Source organism: Mesoplodon mirus (genome assembly GCF_964341445.2).
Source record: "Mesoplodon mirus genome assembly, chromosome: 4".
Classification (NCBI taxonomy): domain Eukaryota; kingdom Metazoa; phylum Chordata; class Mammalia; order Artiodactyla; family Ziphiidae; genus Mesoplodon; species Mesoplodon mirus.
In genome coordinates, this window is record NC_138979.1 from 600,917 (window position 1) to 618,118 (window position 17,202).

The 17,202-nt window shown below is 48.5% G+C and overlaps 1 protein-coding gene across 1 annotated transcript in view; it reads right to left on the minus strand.

The window, feature by feature from the left end:
• The window catches only part of MKX (mohawk homeobox), a gene marked incomplete at its 5' end in the record, with an annotated part of 58,203 nt that extends 51,582 nt beyond the window's left edge, over positions 1–6,621 (minus strand). Inside the window, 2 exons of the mRNA XM_082618229.1 lie at positions 4,540–4,699; positions 6,434–6,621. Of these exons, the coding sequence (XP_082474355.1) occupies positions 4,540–4,699; positions 6,434–6,621 (348 nt within the window). The remainder of the gene's footprint in view (positions 1–4,539; positions 4,700–6,433) is intronic.
• Positions 6,622–17,202: the final 10,581 nt, after the last annotated feature.

Consider the following 17,202-nt stretch of genomic DNA (forward strand, 5'->3'; position numbering starts at 1 on the left):
CCCAATCTACTAATACATTTACTCTGCCAGTGTTTTATTATCAGCAATTTACAGTACAACCTAAGGGCTGGACATAGTCTGGGGTGTTGAATATCTTCTTGTGTTAAGTCATGCAAACAGCAGACAATAGTTGGTGAACAAATCTGCACGAGTATCATCTCACAAGTTTTTTCCTGATGAATTGATGCAAACGCCATCTGTTTCACTGAAGGTAAAAGCACCAGTTCAAATCTTCTACCTTTAACTTACTATGGATTCCTTCAGGTTATCATTCAAATCCTTTTGAAATTCTATTTTACATGAAACAGGTCTCCTTACCAAGAACAGGTTCTGCAACAGCATTTTAACGTCAAACTCAGAGCTTTAAAAGCACTGCATTTTATAGCGAAAGCTTAGAGAACAAAATATCTAGAAGCTGGAAGAGAAAGCTAAGTAGTTTTCATCCTACGCAGCAGTGTTTATATTCATCACACTGGCAGAGCAATCATTATAGTAAACCCAAGGGGATACTCTGGCATCTGTCCCCCTTTGAACACACAGAATTAACAACGCAGATTCAGTCATTCAACTGAAATATCGAACACCTCACTTCTACCCCATGTAGTTTGACACTGAGAATAACGTAGAAGGACCAATCTGAGATTTTGTTGAATATTTAACAGTAGCCATAATTCCTGCAGTTGATAAGTACACACACATTTCAGCAGAAGCAATCCATAGCAAGCAAAAGCTATGTCAACACAGGGGCAAAATCTTGCAACACAGATTTAACCAAATGGTACATGGCTGTAGCACAGGAATTGGAAACTTCTACTGTAAGAAAAGGGAGCATTAACATCCAATTGCTAAAATGTAGTCTCAAACTCCACTTGCATTGCACTCTGTAATGTGATCATAAAAAAATCATCATTTCACTATTATAATCCAGAAAAAAACATAAATATATTTTAAATATATACACATAAACAATGGGAAATATTGAAACCAGGTAAAGCCCCCATCTGCCCTTCTTTTAAAAAACTTCTTCAGGGGCAATTATTCCCTGGGTAAGCTCCATATCCTACAGTAATACAAAACCCCAATCGCGTATCTGTTATTCCACAATGAAGTTGGTTATATTTTGAGAGTAGAGAGTATATTTTTATGATGTTTGAACAACGGTCATAGGAACCAAGCAAAATGGAGTATTTCGGTTGGTTAAAGTGAAAACACACACACACACAAATCATCTTCCTGTTAATTTTATAAAAATGCTTATATCTTAATAGGAAGATGGCAGATTAATAATGCAAACAGTTATATAGTAAATTAAGACAAGTTCTAAGTCTAGTGAGTAGAAAAAAAATGAAAGCTGCATAAATACCTCTCTCTGCCTCATCTTTCAGGAATGAACAAAATGTAGTGTTGATTAATGTCCTTAGAGCTTCTGTTTATCAGAAAAAGTTACTTCTGTGGTCCTAAAAAAATTCCCTCATTAAAGTTTCAGCATTGTTTCTAGGCTTAATGGAGATTGCTGACCAAGTTTTACACCCTTCAGAGTAGCAAAATAAGGCAAAAGTACTGCTTATGAAAGGTCTGATAGCTTGACATACACCCAAAAGGGAAATATGAAGGGTAAAATAAATGTTCAAAAATAAGACACTCTTGTAGTTAAGGAATAATTATGCTGACAACTTAATATAAATTATGAGAAGCAGAGACAGGAGGTATTGTAATAAGCAAGAAATAGAGACTGGAGATAGAAATAAGGGGAACACTCCATATTTGTCTATTGACATAAAATATGACATATTTCCAGATATACTGAAAATAATAAGGTGAGTTATATGCTTGTGCTGTAGAACTAACATGTACCATTAAAGTTAATGAGCTGCCCTCTGTGTGTTCCCTACAATGAGATGGATTTTAAAACTAGAATATCTTAGTCTGATTTCAAGACATTCTCCAGTTTTCCACAATATGTTTGGGGAAGTCACATGGTGATTACAGTAGTATTCCCCAGTGAGAACCTATTCAGTCTGCAAACATGTATGAAGAGTTTACTATATGGAAAGTACTGGGCTGGGGTGAAATGGGAGGATGAAGATGAATAAGACATGATCACTCTTCTCAAGAAGGCTGACTCCACAGGAGAAATTTATTCACTGGGAGAACCTGATTCATGAAACAGGGGTCTAAATTGCAGGGCTCAAAAGCTTTATTCAGATCACAGCTTGATATTTTTCCCCCAGAAGTGAAATGTATTGACATAATTTATTTGGTTTCCACAGAGTCAGAATTTGCTTTGGATGTTTAATACATGTCTGACTCATACAAACCCCTTATATTCATAAATATATATATTTTTTCTTACACAGACATTCCATTGTGCCTAATGGAGAATAGGTGGGCCCAACCTGAATGGTATATAAGGGTCCCTTGGTTATTCTATACGTTTGATTTTTTCCATTTATCACTTTAAAGTTCCAGAAACCAACTTCATTTATTATAAAACTTGGAAATCATTAAATAGGTATCAATTATAATTATAAATAATTACCTTTCTTTGCCCCATTTAAAAATTACATATTTGCATGCATTTTTATTTGCTGAAGACTAGTGTGAGAGAAAATATAATGGGAAAGATTTTCATTACATGAACAAAAACTTCATGTAAATTAGAAAAATGCAATAGTCTTACCAAGATCTTAACGCAAAAAGAATTATTTGTATTTGAACTATCATTACAGGTAGAGAATAACTTGACTCTGTATTAGAATGACAGCTACTTGTATTGCAACTCAGAAAAACTACCACAGGTGAAAATTTAAATGTCTCTGCTAATGACAATACTTTTCGTAGCTAAAAACGTCCTAAATTTGTCATAAACATTTGTTGCTTTCTGTCTGAAAGAATGGCAAGTATTAAACATGGAACTATGTAATCAATAAGTTAATATTTTACTGTTGACATCAGAGTGAACTATTCAAATAGCTCTATAAATTAGTGTATTTTGAAAATAAATAGCATACCAGTTTAAAGTGAAATTTGAATATATGCATTTATTTTCTTAAGTTTTTCTGGCTGGAATTATTTATTTAAAAACTACTTTTGAAAATCACTGAAAGTTCAGTTTTGTGTTAAACAGATATTAAGCCAAGAACACTAACTTAATTTTCCCCTCCAGTGCTGCAGCAAATCACTATTAATACTATTGCCTGTTAATATAAAGCGGAAGAGATGTTTGTTTTTCTCTACAACTGTATTCTTAAAATAAGCAGAAAAATGCATATTATAGTTTTAATAAGTCTGAGTACAAGTCAATTTTCATGCTTCGTCCAACTTTCTAGTAACTCCTGAAATGATAATCTTCAATGCTCTGGAAAGCAATTTTTATGTTACCTCGTAGTTAAACGTTCCCTGTTACTTCGGGGTTCTCACTTACTGTACCTTTCATGGAACGGCCAAAGTGTCACGAATGCAGCGGTGCAGTGCTGCTACAACGGACGAGATCTCTCAGCTCAGGGAGCTCCCCCCCTCCTCTTTCTGAGTGAGTCTGCCCTGCCTGAGCGCATAAAAGTTCACGTCACTGCATTTATGAAAGGAAACTGGTGTGCCGGCCAGAGCACGTGGTATGGACCCGCGGCGTTTCCAGGCCCACCTCTACCCCTCGACACAGCCTTCTCCTGCCCTGGTTACATCACCTGCGAAAGGCTGACAGCATGTGCTCTACCTCACCGGGTTTTTCGAGCATCACATGCCGCCACGGAGGGAAACCTGTGCACAGCAGTACTGCTCGCTAGAGATGGAGCAAGCTTAGGCCGCCCCTCTGCACTTGACCAGGTACCCGCCATCTGAGATCTGCCCCTTAACCCAAGGACAAAGATACCGCCAGCAAAGCCGCGTGGAGTCTAGCTAAGGCCCAGGGTGCCTCTTATTAAAAAAGAAAAACCTCCCAAACCCGCTTCTGGCCCTTCCAGCCCACCTACTAGCTCTGTCAGGAGCGGCCAACTTGAAAGGTATCCTGTAACTTGACCTTTAACATGGGGCCCCAATGTGGGGTGCCCTTCTGCCTGGTTTTCAAAGTGTGGTGCGGCCAGCAGCTTACGCATCACCCCAAGAACGTGTTAGAAGTACAAAGCACCGTCCCCGGCCAGGACCTCCTGCGAACTCCGGGCTGGGTGGGGGGCGGCGGCAGCGTGTGTTTTAACGAGCCCTCGGGCGACCCCGACGCAAATCACAGCGGGGTAGTGCCCGCTGGAGTCACGGCCGCGTGCATGGCCCGCACACCTTCTCAGAGCTCCGCGCTCGCCCTTGCCCTGCCCTCCTTAGCGAGCGCCACACGACCCCTGCTGCGCCAAGCCTCCGGGAGACGGTCGGAGACGCAGAAACTCCCCAGACCACCGCTCCGGCCCTGGGCCCGCCCCGCACCAGCCTCAGGCAGAGCGGCGGCAGCGTCCGGACGGCCGGTCTCGGGCCCACCCGTGCCCAGTGGCGGGAGAAGCAGAGCCGCCGCTCAGCCTCGCCGAGGGAGGGCCGGGGCTCGTGGGCCCCGATTACCTGCACTAGCGTCATCTGCGAGCCCAGCGCCAGGAGAATCTTCTCCGTCTTGGTGGGGTACGGATTGTCGCGGTGCTTGTACAGCCACTGCTTGAGGGGCCGCGCCATGTCCTGCAGGGCCTGCCGCTTGTGCCTCACCTTCCCGCCATTCTGCCGGGCCCTGGGACACCGGGAGAGGAGGGGTTCCCAGTGAGCCGCGCCGGCCGAGCGCCGCCCGCCGGGCCCCCGGGTTCGCACGCGCTTCAGCCCGCGTCGACCCCGGCCCCGCGCGCCCGGACGCGGAGGCCAGGCAGGGGTGGGAGCCGCACAGGGTCAGAGCGCGCGGGGCCGGCCCGGGTGGCACAGGACGGGCGTGGGGCGGCGAAGGCCACCAGGTTTATACGGAAAAGGGTGAAATCCTGAAACCAGAGGTTAGAGGTTTAGGTGATCTGAAGGAAGCTCTTTTGTTATTCAAGCCACAGACCTGAGCAGCAGGGCCGGCACCGTCCCTCGCCCGCCTGCACCGCGCCCTCCAGGGGCCCTGGCCTCAGGGGATGAGTAGTGGCTGAGGCCGGCTCTCGAATGTTCTTTCAGGGGCTTCCCGTCGCCCACTGGACGTTGGGAACAAAGCAAGGAGTGATGGCCGCCCCGCTGCCCTGGTTCTCTTCAAGCTCTCCCCTGTACCCTTTGATCCTCGTGTAAAGGGGAAGCTTTCCAAGGAGGGGTTTGTGGAGGAAAGATGCAGAACCGAAAACAAAAACACACACGAAAAAGCGAAAAGACAAAACTCAAAACACTGTAGGGGGCTTTTCACAACAAAAGGGCGAGCTTAAAAGTATGGAAGGTCTGTCCCACCGGATAACGTAAAAAGACCTCGGGAAAATCATATTCCAAGGAGGAAGAGCGGGAAGCAGCCTGGAGCCGGGCCTCGGCGCTGCGCTCCCCAGCGGCTCCGCGAGGGGTCGCCGCGCCGCCGCCCGCGCGCCCAGCCGCTCCGCGAGGCTCGCGCGCCTGCGCCGCAGCCTCCGGGACTTCTGCCTCTTTAAACACTTTGAAATGCAATTCCATCCGTGAGGACTGGTAGTAACATTTTGACGAAACCTAATCTTTATTTCCTTAACCAGCAACGCCGCACAACAAGCAGCTGATGCAATCTTCCAGGTGGACCGGCCAGGACGGCCGCCCCTCCCCCCGCGGGGCGCTCCCGGAGCCGCGGGACGTGGCGGGGCTACAGACGGCCCTCCTCCGCAGCCGGAGCCGCCGGTGGCCCGCGAGCTCTCGCCCCCGCCCACCCCACGCCACCCCCGCAGCCCCTCAGGCCGCTAAACCGAAACCCGGCCCGGCAGGCCCGCGGGCACCCCCCCCTCCGGGCTCGCGGCGGGCCCCGCCGAGCCGCGCGCGCGTCCGCGGCATCCTGCGGAGGGGCGACCTTCCCAACACCTTGGCCGATGCAAGGCCCTGTCGCGACACAAGGGGGGAAGCCCACGGGGCTGGCCTGACATGGGGGGGCGGGGGGGACCCCCAGGGGAGCCCCGACTGCTTGGCCCTGCTCTGCGCCCGTGCATCCCGCTCAGCCCTTTCTGCCTCCCCAGCGGCCGCGCCTCCGTACCCGCGGTCGGGAGAGAGGCACGTAACCCCCGCCCCCAGGTCCGGGCATCTGAGGACTAAGAGGAGGTTTCAGGTGTCCTCAGTTTCCAACGAGCCTCTTTGGAGCCCTTCTGACGAATCGACCCCCCACACTTTGAGCAACTACTCCCTTAAAATGAGAATGCTTGAACCCAGGAGGCGGAGACCACTCCTCCCGGAAAACTCGGGGGCCCTAAGGCGCAGGCCCCGGTTGTCACAAGCACGCCCAAGCCTCTCACCGCCCCCATCTCTCGCGGAGCGGGCGGGGGCCCCGGGAGGGTGCGCATACCCGGTCCTCCGGTGCCTCAGGCCCAGGTTGTCCTTGAGGGGCGCGCCGTCCGTAATGCCCACCTCGGGGCGAGCGTGCGTACTGTCCAGGACGCCGCCGTAGGGCCTGCCGCCCCGCTCCCGCTCCGGAGCCCCGCGGTCCTCAAAAAGCACGGCGCCGCTGAGCTTGTTGAAGACGATGGTGTTCATGGCGCGCGCAGGCAGGGCCGCGCGGCGCGGCCGCAGCGCCTTGGGGCCGGGCCGCCGGGAGCTCCGCAGGGCTCGGGTTCTAGGAGATCAAGATGCAGCACATTACTCGCCGAGAGCACTCACCCTCCTGAGCGTCCCGAGCCCCGAACCTGACCGCGGCGCGGGGCTGCGGAGCCCAGGGGAGGAGCGGCGCCGCCGCACCTGAACGCGGGAACCCCCGCCTCCCCCTGGCTGGTTACACCACTCCGCCGCAACGCCCGTCACCCGCACCCGAACGCTCCCGGGGCAGGTACCCATCCTCCTCTTAGCCCTGGCCACCCAGCCCCCAAAGAATCTCAACCGGCAACAGTTAACACGCGGGGGCGAAGCAAAGTGACTCCTCAAGGAGCCTTGCCTGAGTTGGTTTTAATCTGGATGAAGCCCGCTCCGGAAAGCGGAGGGCAGGCGCGGGGCCGCGCGGGGTTCTTCAGTCAAAACGGAAGACTAAAGCCTCTCAGAGCTCCCACTCGGGGTCGTAAGGAGGGGTTGGAAGAAAGGAAAAATTGGGGGAAACATGAACAACCGCTTTCGCAAGCCCCAGTCAATGAGTCCCAGGCCGCACTGGGATTTCGGGGATTTGCATGTTTTCTAGGTCCTGGATGGTTTGGCTGAAACCCCTGCGTCCCTTTTCCGGCTACAGCCCCTGGCGTGGGGGTGAGGGCAGGAAAGTTAGCAGATTCCAGAGCTAGAAAGTGAACTGGCCTCAGGGACAAATGCACCATGCCCTCCCCTCCCTCCGAGTCTCCTACCACCCTGCAGCCCGCTCCGGACGCGCTGGGTCCGGCCCCCGCCCCCCACCGGGGCCGGTGGCCAGTGCTGTCCTCTTCCGCAGCGCGGGTGCGAGCCGCGAGCTCGGAGTACTTCCACACCCACCCCTCTCTGGGGTCTCGGGGAACCATTTCAGAAGTTGCTAAGGCGTTAAAGAGCGGGAAGAGGCGCCGCGGTCCGCGCACCGCCGGGCCTGCGGCTGCCCCCGTCGGGAAAAGCCGCCAGCTCACCTCCCGGGTCGTGGCGGCCCGGAGCCTCTGCCCGCCGCGCGTGAGCGTCGGGGGCCGGTCCGCGCCGCCGCGGAGCAGCCGGGTGACCGCCCGGAGGCGCGCAGCAGCCCCAGCCCACCCTACCTCCCCGCCTCGCGCCTGGGGGGCAGCTCGCTTTGCTTCCGAGCTGCCCCCGCCGCACGGCCGGAGACCCCTCACCACGCCCCGCCCAGGCGAGGGGCGCCACGCCCACGCGCCCACGCCGGACGCCCACGCACCCACGCCAGACGCCCACGCTCGCTAAGGCCCCCCCCCGCGCCCCGCCCTCTGGCCATCGCAGCAGCGGTCGCGCGCGACGTGTAGGGCTGTGACCGCAGAGATTAGACGACGGCCACCGTCAGTGCTCGCGGGGAGGTGAAGTCAGACCTCTGCTAGCTGCCCCCCGCAGACAGGTACGTGTCTGGGCAGTCCGTGCAGCCTCCGCGGCCGTGTGAGAGCAAAGGTCCGTGTTCGCAGCCCTCGTTCGAGGCGTCAGGAGGCGCCTTGTTTTTCCTTTTAAATCCGTGCGCTCGGTGATTTGCGCTCAGGCTGTTCTATTTGTGAAGCAACCCGTTCCCAGCCGCGCTGTCTGTCCCCACCTCAGCCCTGTCCTCCTGTCGGCCACGGCGTGTTTTCCCGGCCATTGCGCCGCGAAGCTTGCCACGCGGACCCTCCCCGCTGTCCCAAGCACACGCCGAGGTCGCAACCACAGACCCTGGCGCGGCTGCGTCTGCAGGCGGCAGGCGCGGCCAAGGGCCGAGAGCTGGGTCCCCGCGCGGCCCCCAACGCCGCCTCTCGGCTCCCGTGCTCCCCACTTACCCGGATTCACTCCACACTGTGGCTTGGGGAGCTCCCTCCCTGCGGAACCGCCCCGCCCCACGCCCGCGAACCAGGTGGGCTCCCAGGCTCCTCGCAGACCCTCGGGCCAGCCTCGGCCGCCGCCCCCACCCCCCTTCGGGCGCGTCCCCAAGGGCCTCGGAGGGAGGTGGGGGAAGGGCGGGGAGAGCCCAGGCGCGCGGAGCAGAGGGAAGGAGCGGCACGGGAGCCGTAGCGCGCCTCCCTTCCCGCGGCCCCGCGCCGGGACGCGGCGACCGCGGGCTGTACCGGTGGCGGGGGGGCCCGCGGCCGGCGGCAGGGCGGCTGGCTCTCCCGCGTCGAGGCTAGGCGCGCTCCCATCCCCGCCGCATGTTCTCCGCGCGGGCTCCAGCGCGCTCACCGCGGCCACCGCCGGTGTCGCGGCTTTATTTACCCAGACGGGCGCGCGCGGCCCGGGAACAGGAATAGCGAGGCCTTCTCATGTTTCCTGACTGCCCGGCCCAGCCGGCGAACATCCTGCGGTCGCAGTATCCATGTTCCCGGGCCGGCGAGAGGAAGCCTCCGCGGGGACCGCTGTTAACCCTTGCGGAGGAGCCGCCGCCGCCGCCGCCGGGCAGCCCCCGGCCCGCTCCCGGCCCGCCGAGTGCTCCGCAGCCGGGCGCGGGTCCCGGAGCCGCCGGCCTCGCAGGCGCGCAGCGAAAGGGGCGATGGACTTCGCACTTCGGGGAGCGACTGGAGGAGCCGCAGCAGCGCCCGGCGCGGGCTCTGGGAGCTGAGCGGCTGCGGTGCAGATCCCGTGTCTTAGCCGGCCCGAGCGCCGGAAATTTCACCACGCGTGGCTAGGCTGGAGGGGGCACTGCGACGCGCCCTTTTCCCCCCTCGCGGTTAGCTGGAGGGAGGTTAGTTAGAGCTCGGTTTGTACCCGTAACGCGTGAGAACTGGTTGCAGAAGGTGCTTGCGCCCCTTTTCTCGTGTCACTGGGCTTCTGCGTGTCACCAAACCAGGCACGCAGTCACCTTCCAGAGCCAGCGCTGGAGAGGAGGGAGGCAAGGCGGGGTCGAGGCGGGCCCAGGTACTCAACCCACGGCGACCCAGGTGTGGGAGAGACGGCGAGTGCAGGCAGGGCCAGGATCTGCATGGAGCAAAGGGGAGGGAACTTGGAAGAATCCCGAGCCTGGACACAGTGCAAGGGGTAAGAATCCTATCAGATTCTCTTAGAGGTGATACTTGCCTTCCCACTATCACCCCAAATATGAGAGTAGCGAAAGCTGTGGTTTAGGTGTCACTGGAAGCTCGGAGCTTCTCGCAGCCTAGGTGATCGATCCTCTCGGCGCCGAGCGCACCAAGCCGTCCGCGTTCTCGCCGCGGGCCTCACTGCGGCAGCGACACCTTTCATCTCTTTTTAAAGAGCAAAAGTAGATTTCCCCCAAACCTGAAAGTTATGACATCATTTGTTCTTTTCTCCCCTAAGGGTGGCTGGCCATCCTGGCGCGGTGGCCCATCTAAGCCGCCTCCTTTTATTTGGCCTGGAAGTGGTTAAAATGTACAGTAAATCTGTTATTTCCAGCACTAATCGCCCCCGAATTTTCCAGTATGTTATACCCCCAAAACGTGACTGCACACCGGGCAGGGGCACAGTCTAAAGCAGAAGGAGGCGTGGGTTTAAATTTTTGCGCATCTGGCAGATAAATACTGTCGTTTGATCCTGTTTCCAGATGTCCTTGGTTCTATTTTATCGTACGGTTGGTTTGCGGTTGTGGCGCTGCCGCATCTTGCCCTTGGCGCTGCTGCACTTGACTTCTGCAGGGTGGGTTCAGGGCAGACGTGCGTCTACAGACGTCGCCGTGGGGACTTAAAGTCAGGGATACATCATAAAATTTCAGCCACCGACTTGCAGCGAATAAGTTTCACAACAAAAGCAGATCTAAATTATAATTCAGAGGAGGAAAGAGATTGGTTCTCATCTAAAGACTGTGACTGATGGTGGTCACCAGACGTTATAATGAAACCAACTGTAACACGCCCCTCTGACATTTATTTTGCTCAGCTGTGCTGGATAAAGCGCCAGGCATGTTTGCCGTTGCTAGCAATTTCACAGCATTCTACTGGCTTACCTAGCTGTTTGCTGTAGTATATAGGCCAATAGAGGACAAGTGAATTTTGTTGTTTTAGTCTTAAATGTATTTACTCAACTTTAAAATGCATTTTGAGGACTTTGATTTAAGGCATTTTTACATGTAATATCATTACAAATCTGATATATACAGCAAAAAGTCTTTCTGCAAAATATTTTAAATTTGTTATAGGAATAACATACACCTTAGTCTCAAATTAAGTCACTGAAAAATTAATACATTTTAATTCATTTAGACTATAGTTTAATAATTAGAGTCCATTTTAAAAAATGAAAGAACAATGGAGGGTCCATTTTAAAATGAAATAGTGTGGAGCATCTCTCTCTAATATACAAATGAGCATCTATTGTGCGATAGACCAGAATTTTATTTTTGCAAGTGTCACCCTCTATGCAAGAGAGAAATTCCTTCTTCCTTTTAATGCACAATACAGATCCATTTATCATTATCTTAAATTTCATCTCTTCCTAAAATGAATTTTACTCAGCTTCTTCTGCTATATTCCAGTCTCAGTATGTGAAATACTGTATTATAAGCCTCAGAAGTAAAGCTTTCAGTTTTAGAAAGCACTATCAGAAGATTTAAGAAAGTGTATGTAGTTTGTGGGCATCGGCCACATATGGGGGAAAAAACCCAAAACTTAGGTTACAAGTCACAAGACTTGAGCCCTGATCTTAATTCTGATTAATTTGATGTTGGTTTAGGCTGAATCTACTGAAGTGTAAAATGAAGATATTTAGTTTTCCACAAACTTGCCTTATGCTACTAAGATATTGTTTTTTCAATGTGAAAGTAACAATTGCTGTTGCTAAAACTCGAAAAAATGTTAAGTAAGAGCATTTGGCAGAAATCTTAATCCAGTCTATTGGACTTTGAGTGTAGTTATAAATGTAAGTAATGTTAACTTTCTAATAAAGAAAAAAATAAGAAGCCTACATTTTAAGCCTTTTGATATTTTACCAAGGAACCTGACATTTCAGAACAAATATTGGTCAAAGTTTTTGAAAATAATGATTGCTTTTAAACTCTCTTTTCCAGTTATTACTTATAAGCAATGAAATGAATTACAAAGCCAGGGAATGAGTGTTGCTTCCCCTCCAAATGGTATAAAGTAGTAAATTTATGAACAAATAGCCGTTCCACCTCACACTCGGCCAGTTTGCCTTGTAAAGCTACACACTGGAGTGTGTAAGTGGACCAACAGAACAAGCAGTGAGAGACTCCGCTGCAGAAACATCCTGAGTGAACTAGGAAGATGGATGGCCCCGAAGTATCTCACTTTTGCTTTGTTTATAATTTAACTTGAATTGCATACATAGTACAGAATAAATGCTCTCAGCGAGGGCCTTCTCCATAAATGCGCCCTCAAACGTCAAAGAACAGAGCACAAGTGAGACTTCCTGTCCAGCCGGCTGCCACTCCTGAGAGGCAACGACCAGGAGGTGGGCATCCTTTCGACTTTTTTCCACACAGTCACGGACATGAATACAAACAGATCATTATCATTTTGTTGTGTGAGTTTTTGAAATCAGTGAGACCGTACTTTACATACGTGTACACACACACACAATATTAAACTGAAACTTGATTTTTCACTCCCTGATTTCATAGAGCACTTTCATATTGGTCCATATAAATGGAACTCCATCTTTTAAACTGGTACATAATGCTCCATAATCTGTTTATCCATTCCCTTATGAACGTTTCTGTCTTTTCAGTTTTCACTATGATAAACATTAAATACTCTTGTATATGATTCTTTCTGTATGTGTGTAAGTATTTCTCAAGGCATAACTACATAGAAATAGAATTGCTCAACTGAAGAAAACAGGATTTTAAAATTTGGATAGGTCCTTACAAACTTCCCCCCCAACCTCCAGCCCCACAAAGTCCCCGTTTCCTCACATGCTGTGTAGCATTTCATGTGTTTGGTCTTCATTATGTTTCCCTATATGATGAGTAATGTCTCATTGTTTGAGAAACTTTTCATTTATTTATAAGCATTTGCATTTCTTAATTGAAGAAATTTGCTTATATCCTTTGCTTATATCCTTATTAGATGCCTTATTCATTTATAAAAGTTTCTTTAAAAAACACTTTTCCATGAAATATATACTTTATGTATTGACAATATGCATTGAGAAGACTGCCTTTTATCTAGTTTGTCTTTTGCCTTACAGAAGGCTTAAACATGAGTAAAGGTCAATAGATCTGTCTTTTTCTGTATGGAGTCTGGGTTTTGTGCCTTCCTCACAAAGGCTTTTTCTATATTTTCTTCTAATACTTTAAAAAATTGTTTTCACTCAGCTCCTTAATCCTTTTGGAATGAATTTGTGTATGTTGTAAGGGAGAAGTCGAATTTGATTTTTTTCTTCTCCAACTGAATGGTCAATTATTCCTATGGAATTTATTAAAGAGTTTCCCCCATCAATTTGAAATAACTTTCCTCATATATGTGGTGAATTCCTTTCCATATGTAGGTTGGTCTAACAAGGCTTTGAGAGATGTTGCACCCAATAGACTGTAATAAATTTAATCTTCACATTTTTAAAACCATCTTGCGCTCCAAAGACTTCCAATATTATTCTGTTTCTAATTTCAGAACATGTCAAGTATCGGAATAGTAATGTGCGTGGCCTGGTTATGTTTCCAATTTAGAAGGCTAATTCAATCTGTTCTAGGATGAAGGTGCCGTTTTTTCTGTTGTGGTCCTGCTCAGAAACAGGAGAGTAGTTTCAGGCAGCCATGTTCTTCAGAATAGAGTACACTGATTAGAGCTCTTCAAACACACCATGTAACCAAGTGACAACCAACCACCAGTAACATAAGGTTATTTGTAAAAGTGATGATTCCCTGCCATCCGTGATTTGAAAACGGAAATTCATCTTTCTTCTTGCTCAATTCCTTATGGAATATGAATTCATTTTTTTTCACAAAGCAGCCAGTCAAGATGAGAACCTTCGATATGATTGCAAATTAGGCAAACTCACTCTGGACAAAAATGCAAAAACTTTATCACTGAAATTTCTAGAAAACATTAGCTACGTATAAGTGCAGAAAGTACAGGTAATAAGCAGTCAGCAGAGCTGAGATCCAGGTGGGTTAATGTCTTTTTCTACTTCATAGAGCTTGAGACAGGGCCTGAAGTAGAAGACAGACCCTGCAGTCCTAACTAAGACTCCGTCTTTTCTATTGATTCTAAAATATCTTCAGTAACTGCCAGCGAATACTGAGTCTTCACTACATGGGTCCTAAGGGGAACCTGGACAACATTGTGTCCTCAACATGTTCATTGAAATACAAGAATTTCTTGCAGAAGTTTATTCTAGCTTGAAAATCAATTTGCCTTCACATCAAAAAGTGGCCATTTTAATAAATATAGTGAAGACTTTTCATCATAGGCTAGCATGACTCTGTATTTGGAACCTAAGGGACTTAAGGTACTCAATAGACTTTTGAGATTTAGTTACTGTATGTACTCCATGCTGTATCAGGCTTTTGGTTGAACCTCACCCCCTCCTGTCTCCATCCTCCCTGCTTTCATTTTCAGCCTCATTGCCTTCATCTCTGTGTAAGATTTTTTTTTTATTTTTATTGGAGTATAGTTGATTTACAATGCTGTGTTAGTTTCTGCTGTCCAGCAAACTGTGTAGGATATTTGAATAAGTTCACCAAAAGAATGCACGTGAACAAAAGTGATGTGTGCCACTTCTGCTTACTATACTTAGAAAGCAATTGCTTGCCCTTCTTTTTAGCCGCTCCCTGTTACCCTGTTACAGAGGGCTGGAACATGGATGTGGGAGTGGCCCAATCTGCCAATCAGATAGCAACCTGGAGAACAGCAGAGCCAGCGCAGGATGAAAAGAACCTGGGGCCTTGGATGGACCACTTGAGTGAGATCTCCTTGGCCTGGGCTCAGCAGATTATTTCTGTAAAGCGCCAGGTAGTAAATGCTTTAGGCTTTGCATGTCATAAAGTCTCTGTTCAGCTTTGCCATTTGTAGTGAAAAGTAGCTGTAGATAATCCTTGACTATGAGTTGTGGGGAAGTTCCAGTAAAATTTTATTTAATGGACACTGAAGATTGAATTTTATGAAGTTTTCATGTGCCACAGAATATGCTACCTTCGATCTTTTTTCAGCCATTTAACGATATAGAAACTACTCTTACCTTACAAACAGGCAGCAAAGCTAGATTTGACCCCAGGCTGCGTTGTTGTCTCCTACCCACACCCCCTGCACCGACCTAGGCTACTGAGCCCTGGACTGTAGGGAGACAAGTAAACTTCCTTTCCTTTAAGTCACTGTATTTTGGGGTTTCTGGATAAAAGAACTTAGCCGGTACCCTATGTAATACACACCTGTGCAAAGATGGTCTCAGTCACCATGGGTGGACTTGGGTAAGTGCTTTTTACATGGCTCGAGGCTGCCATAAACAAGAACTGGAAGGAGATGGAGTGACAAACTGCCTTCCCCTCTCTTCCCCTTCGAGCATGCTGCGTATGTTTAGAGAATCAGTCTGACTATTTTCACAATAGTTTATGCCAGGTACTTTTCAAATTTTAACCACTTGTTTTTAAGGTATTGATATACCTTTAGACCCAGTATTGATATTTGGTTTTTGATACCTGCATTTTTTGTAGTCATGGAAAATAGTGATTTCTTGATAAGAATTGCTATTTTCTGGCTTAGCCTCCCCCCCCAAGAAGAAACCCCACGAAATTTGAACCATTTTTTCATTGTTTTCTTTTTTAATAATCAACAATAAATATTTATGGGGCAACTGCATGCAAAATCCTGCCAAGAACTACATCAAATTTGATTTAAAAGACATGATCCTTGCCTAGTTTACAGACTGGTTAAGAAAACACAGGGAAACAAATATACCTCATCTAAAAAGTTGTAGGGTGTCTGATGTAAAGATTGCTTGAATCCAGTAACCTGCAAATCATCTGTAGAAACGCACGAGGACCTTGAAAATGATAGAAGGGCCATTTGGTGTGTCTGCTAAAAATTTTGGAACTGTATTACAGACAGTCCTTCCCCAAAACGTGCAAAAAGAGATCATTATTTCAGAAATTTGAGCCTGATTGAAAAACAGCATCTTCACCTCTTACATCAGACTTTTTCCAGTTTTATGCCCAAAACCTCTGGGTTTCAAGAGAGATTTTTAGAGCTTCTGTTGGAAAAAAACACAGTAAGAGTAAATAAATATCCTGAGGTTAGTACACCATCTTTCTTTCTTCCCTTGTCCAGACCTCCTTGAACCTTCCTCCACTTTTACACTTTTTGGAAAAATATTGAAAGGAGAGAGAGGTGGAGGGGACAAGTTGTGGGTAACTCTGGCCCATGTATCTGGGCCACAGAGCCACGGGCAGGCAGCTGCACCTTGGACTACATTGTGATCCTAAGTAATTCACCTCCTCTTTGTTTTGGTATTCATTGAACTTTGTGAAGTGGGCTTTGGTGTTGTAGGCTACCACAAATATTGTTTAGAGGGGAGCTTGGACTATGAGAATGGGAAAAGGAGAAAGGTGCTATGCCACTTAATTGTTCCATTTAAATGGCCCAGAGTCTAGGGTAAGGGGAGCCATACAATAGCCAAGTAGCACAAATTCTTTTTCCCTGGACCTGCAGTAGTGGTCAGCTCAAAACATACGACCTCATTTTGCAACAACATGGATGGACTTGGAGGGCATTATGCTGAGTGAAATAAGTCACACAGAGAAAGACCAGTACTGTATGTTTTCACGTATATGTGGACTCTAAAAAATAAAACGAATGAATGAAAATAACAAAACAGAAATAGACTCACAGATATAGAGAACAAATGAGTGGTTACCATGGGGAGAGGGGTGAGACAGGGGTAGGGCCTTAAAAGAGGGACAAACTACCATGTATAAAATAAGACATAAGGATGTAATGTACAGCACAGGGAATATAACTTTATATAATAACTTTAGATGGAGTATAGTCTATAAAAATATCAAATCACTGTGTTGTACACCTGAACCTAATATAATATTGTAAATCAACTATAATTTAAAAAAAGACATATGTCCTAATACTACTCTTGCAGACTCTTATAAATGGGGGCATAATTAAGGATACTTTTATTTGCATAATACACATGTATCAGTTACTACAGGCTCACACACTATTCTAGGAACTTAGCCCATATAATCCTTGCAGCCACCCTTTGGGGTAAGTACCCCTTAGAAACCATTCTGTAGAAGAGGACACCTAGGCATAGAATTGCCTCAAGTCACAGGTTGGTAACTGTGGAGCCAGGATCTAAATGGAATCAGGCAGATGCCAGAGCTTGTTTGCTGAGTTGCCTGACTCACTGCCTCTTTGCAGGTGCATAGGAAGGACAGAGAGAGCGAACTTTAAACACGTGCCGGCATAATTGTGGGCACAGCTGACTGTGTAGCTGCACCTTTTGGCTTCTCACTTAAGAGCAGGGCATTCAGTGCCAATGTGTTCATTTCCCTTCCGTACGTGCCCTTCATCCTGGGCGGGGAGAAAGTGGACTCTTAGGGTCACCTGGAAAATGACGTCCCTGACGTCCCTTGGC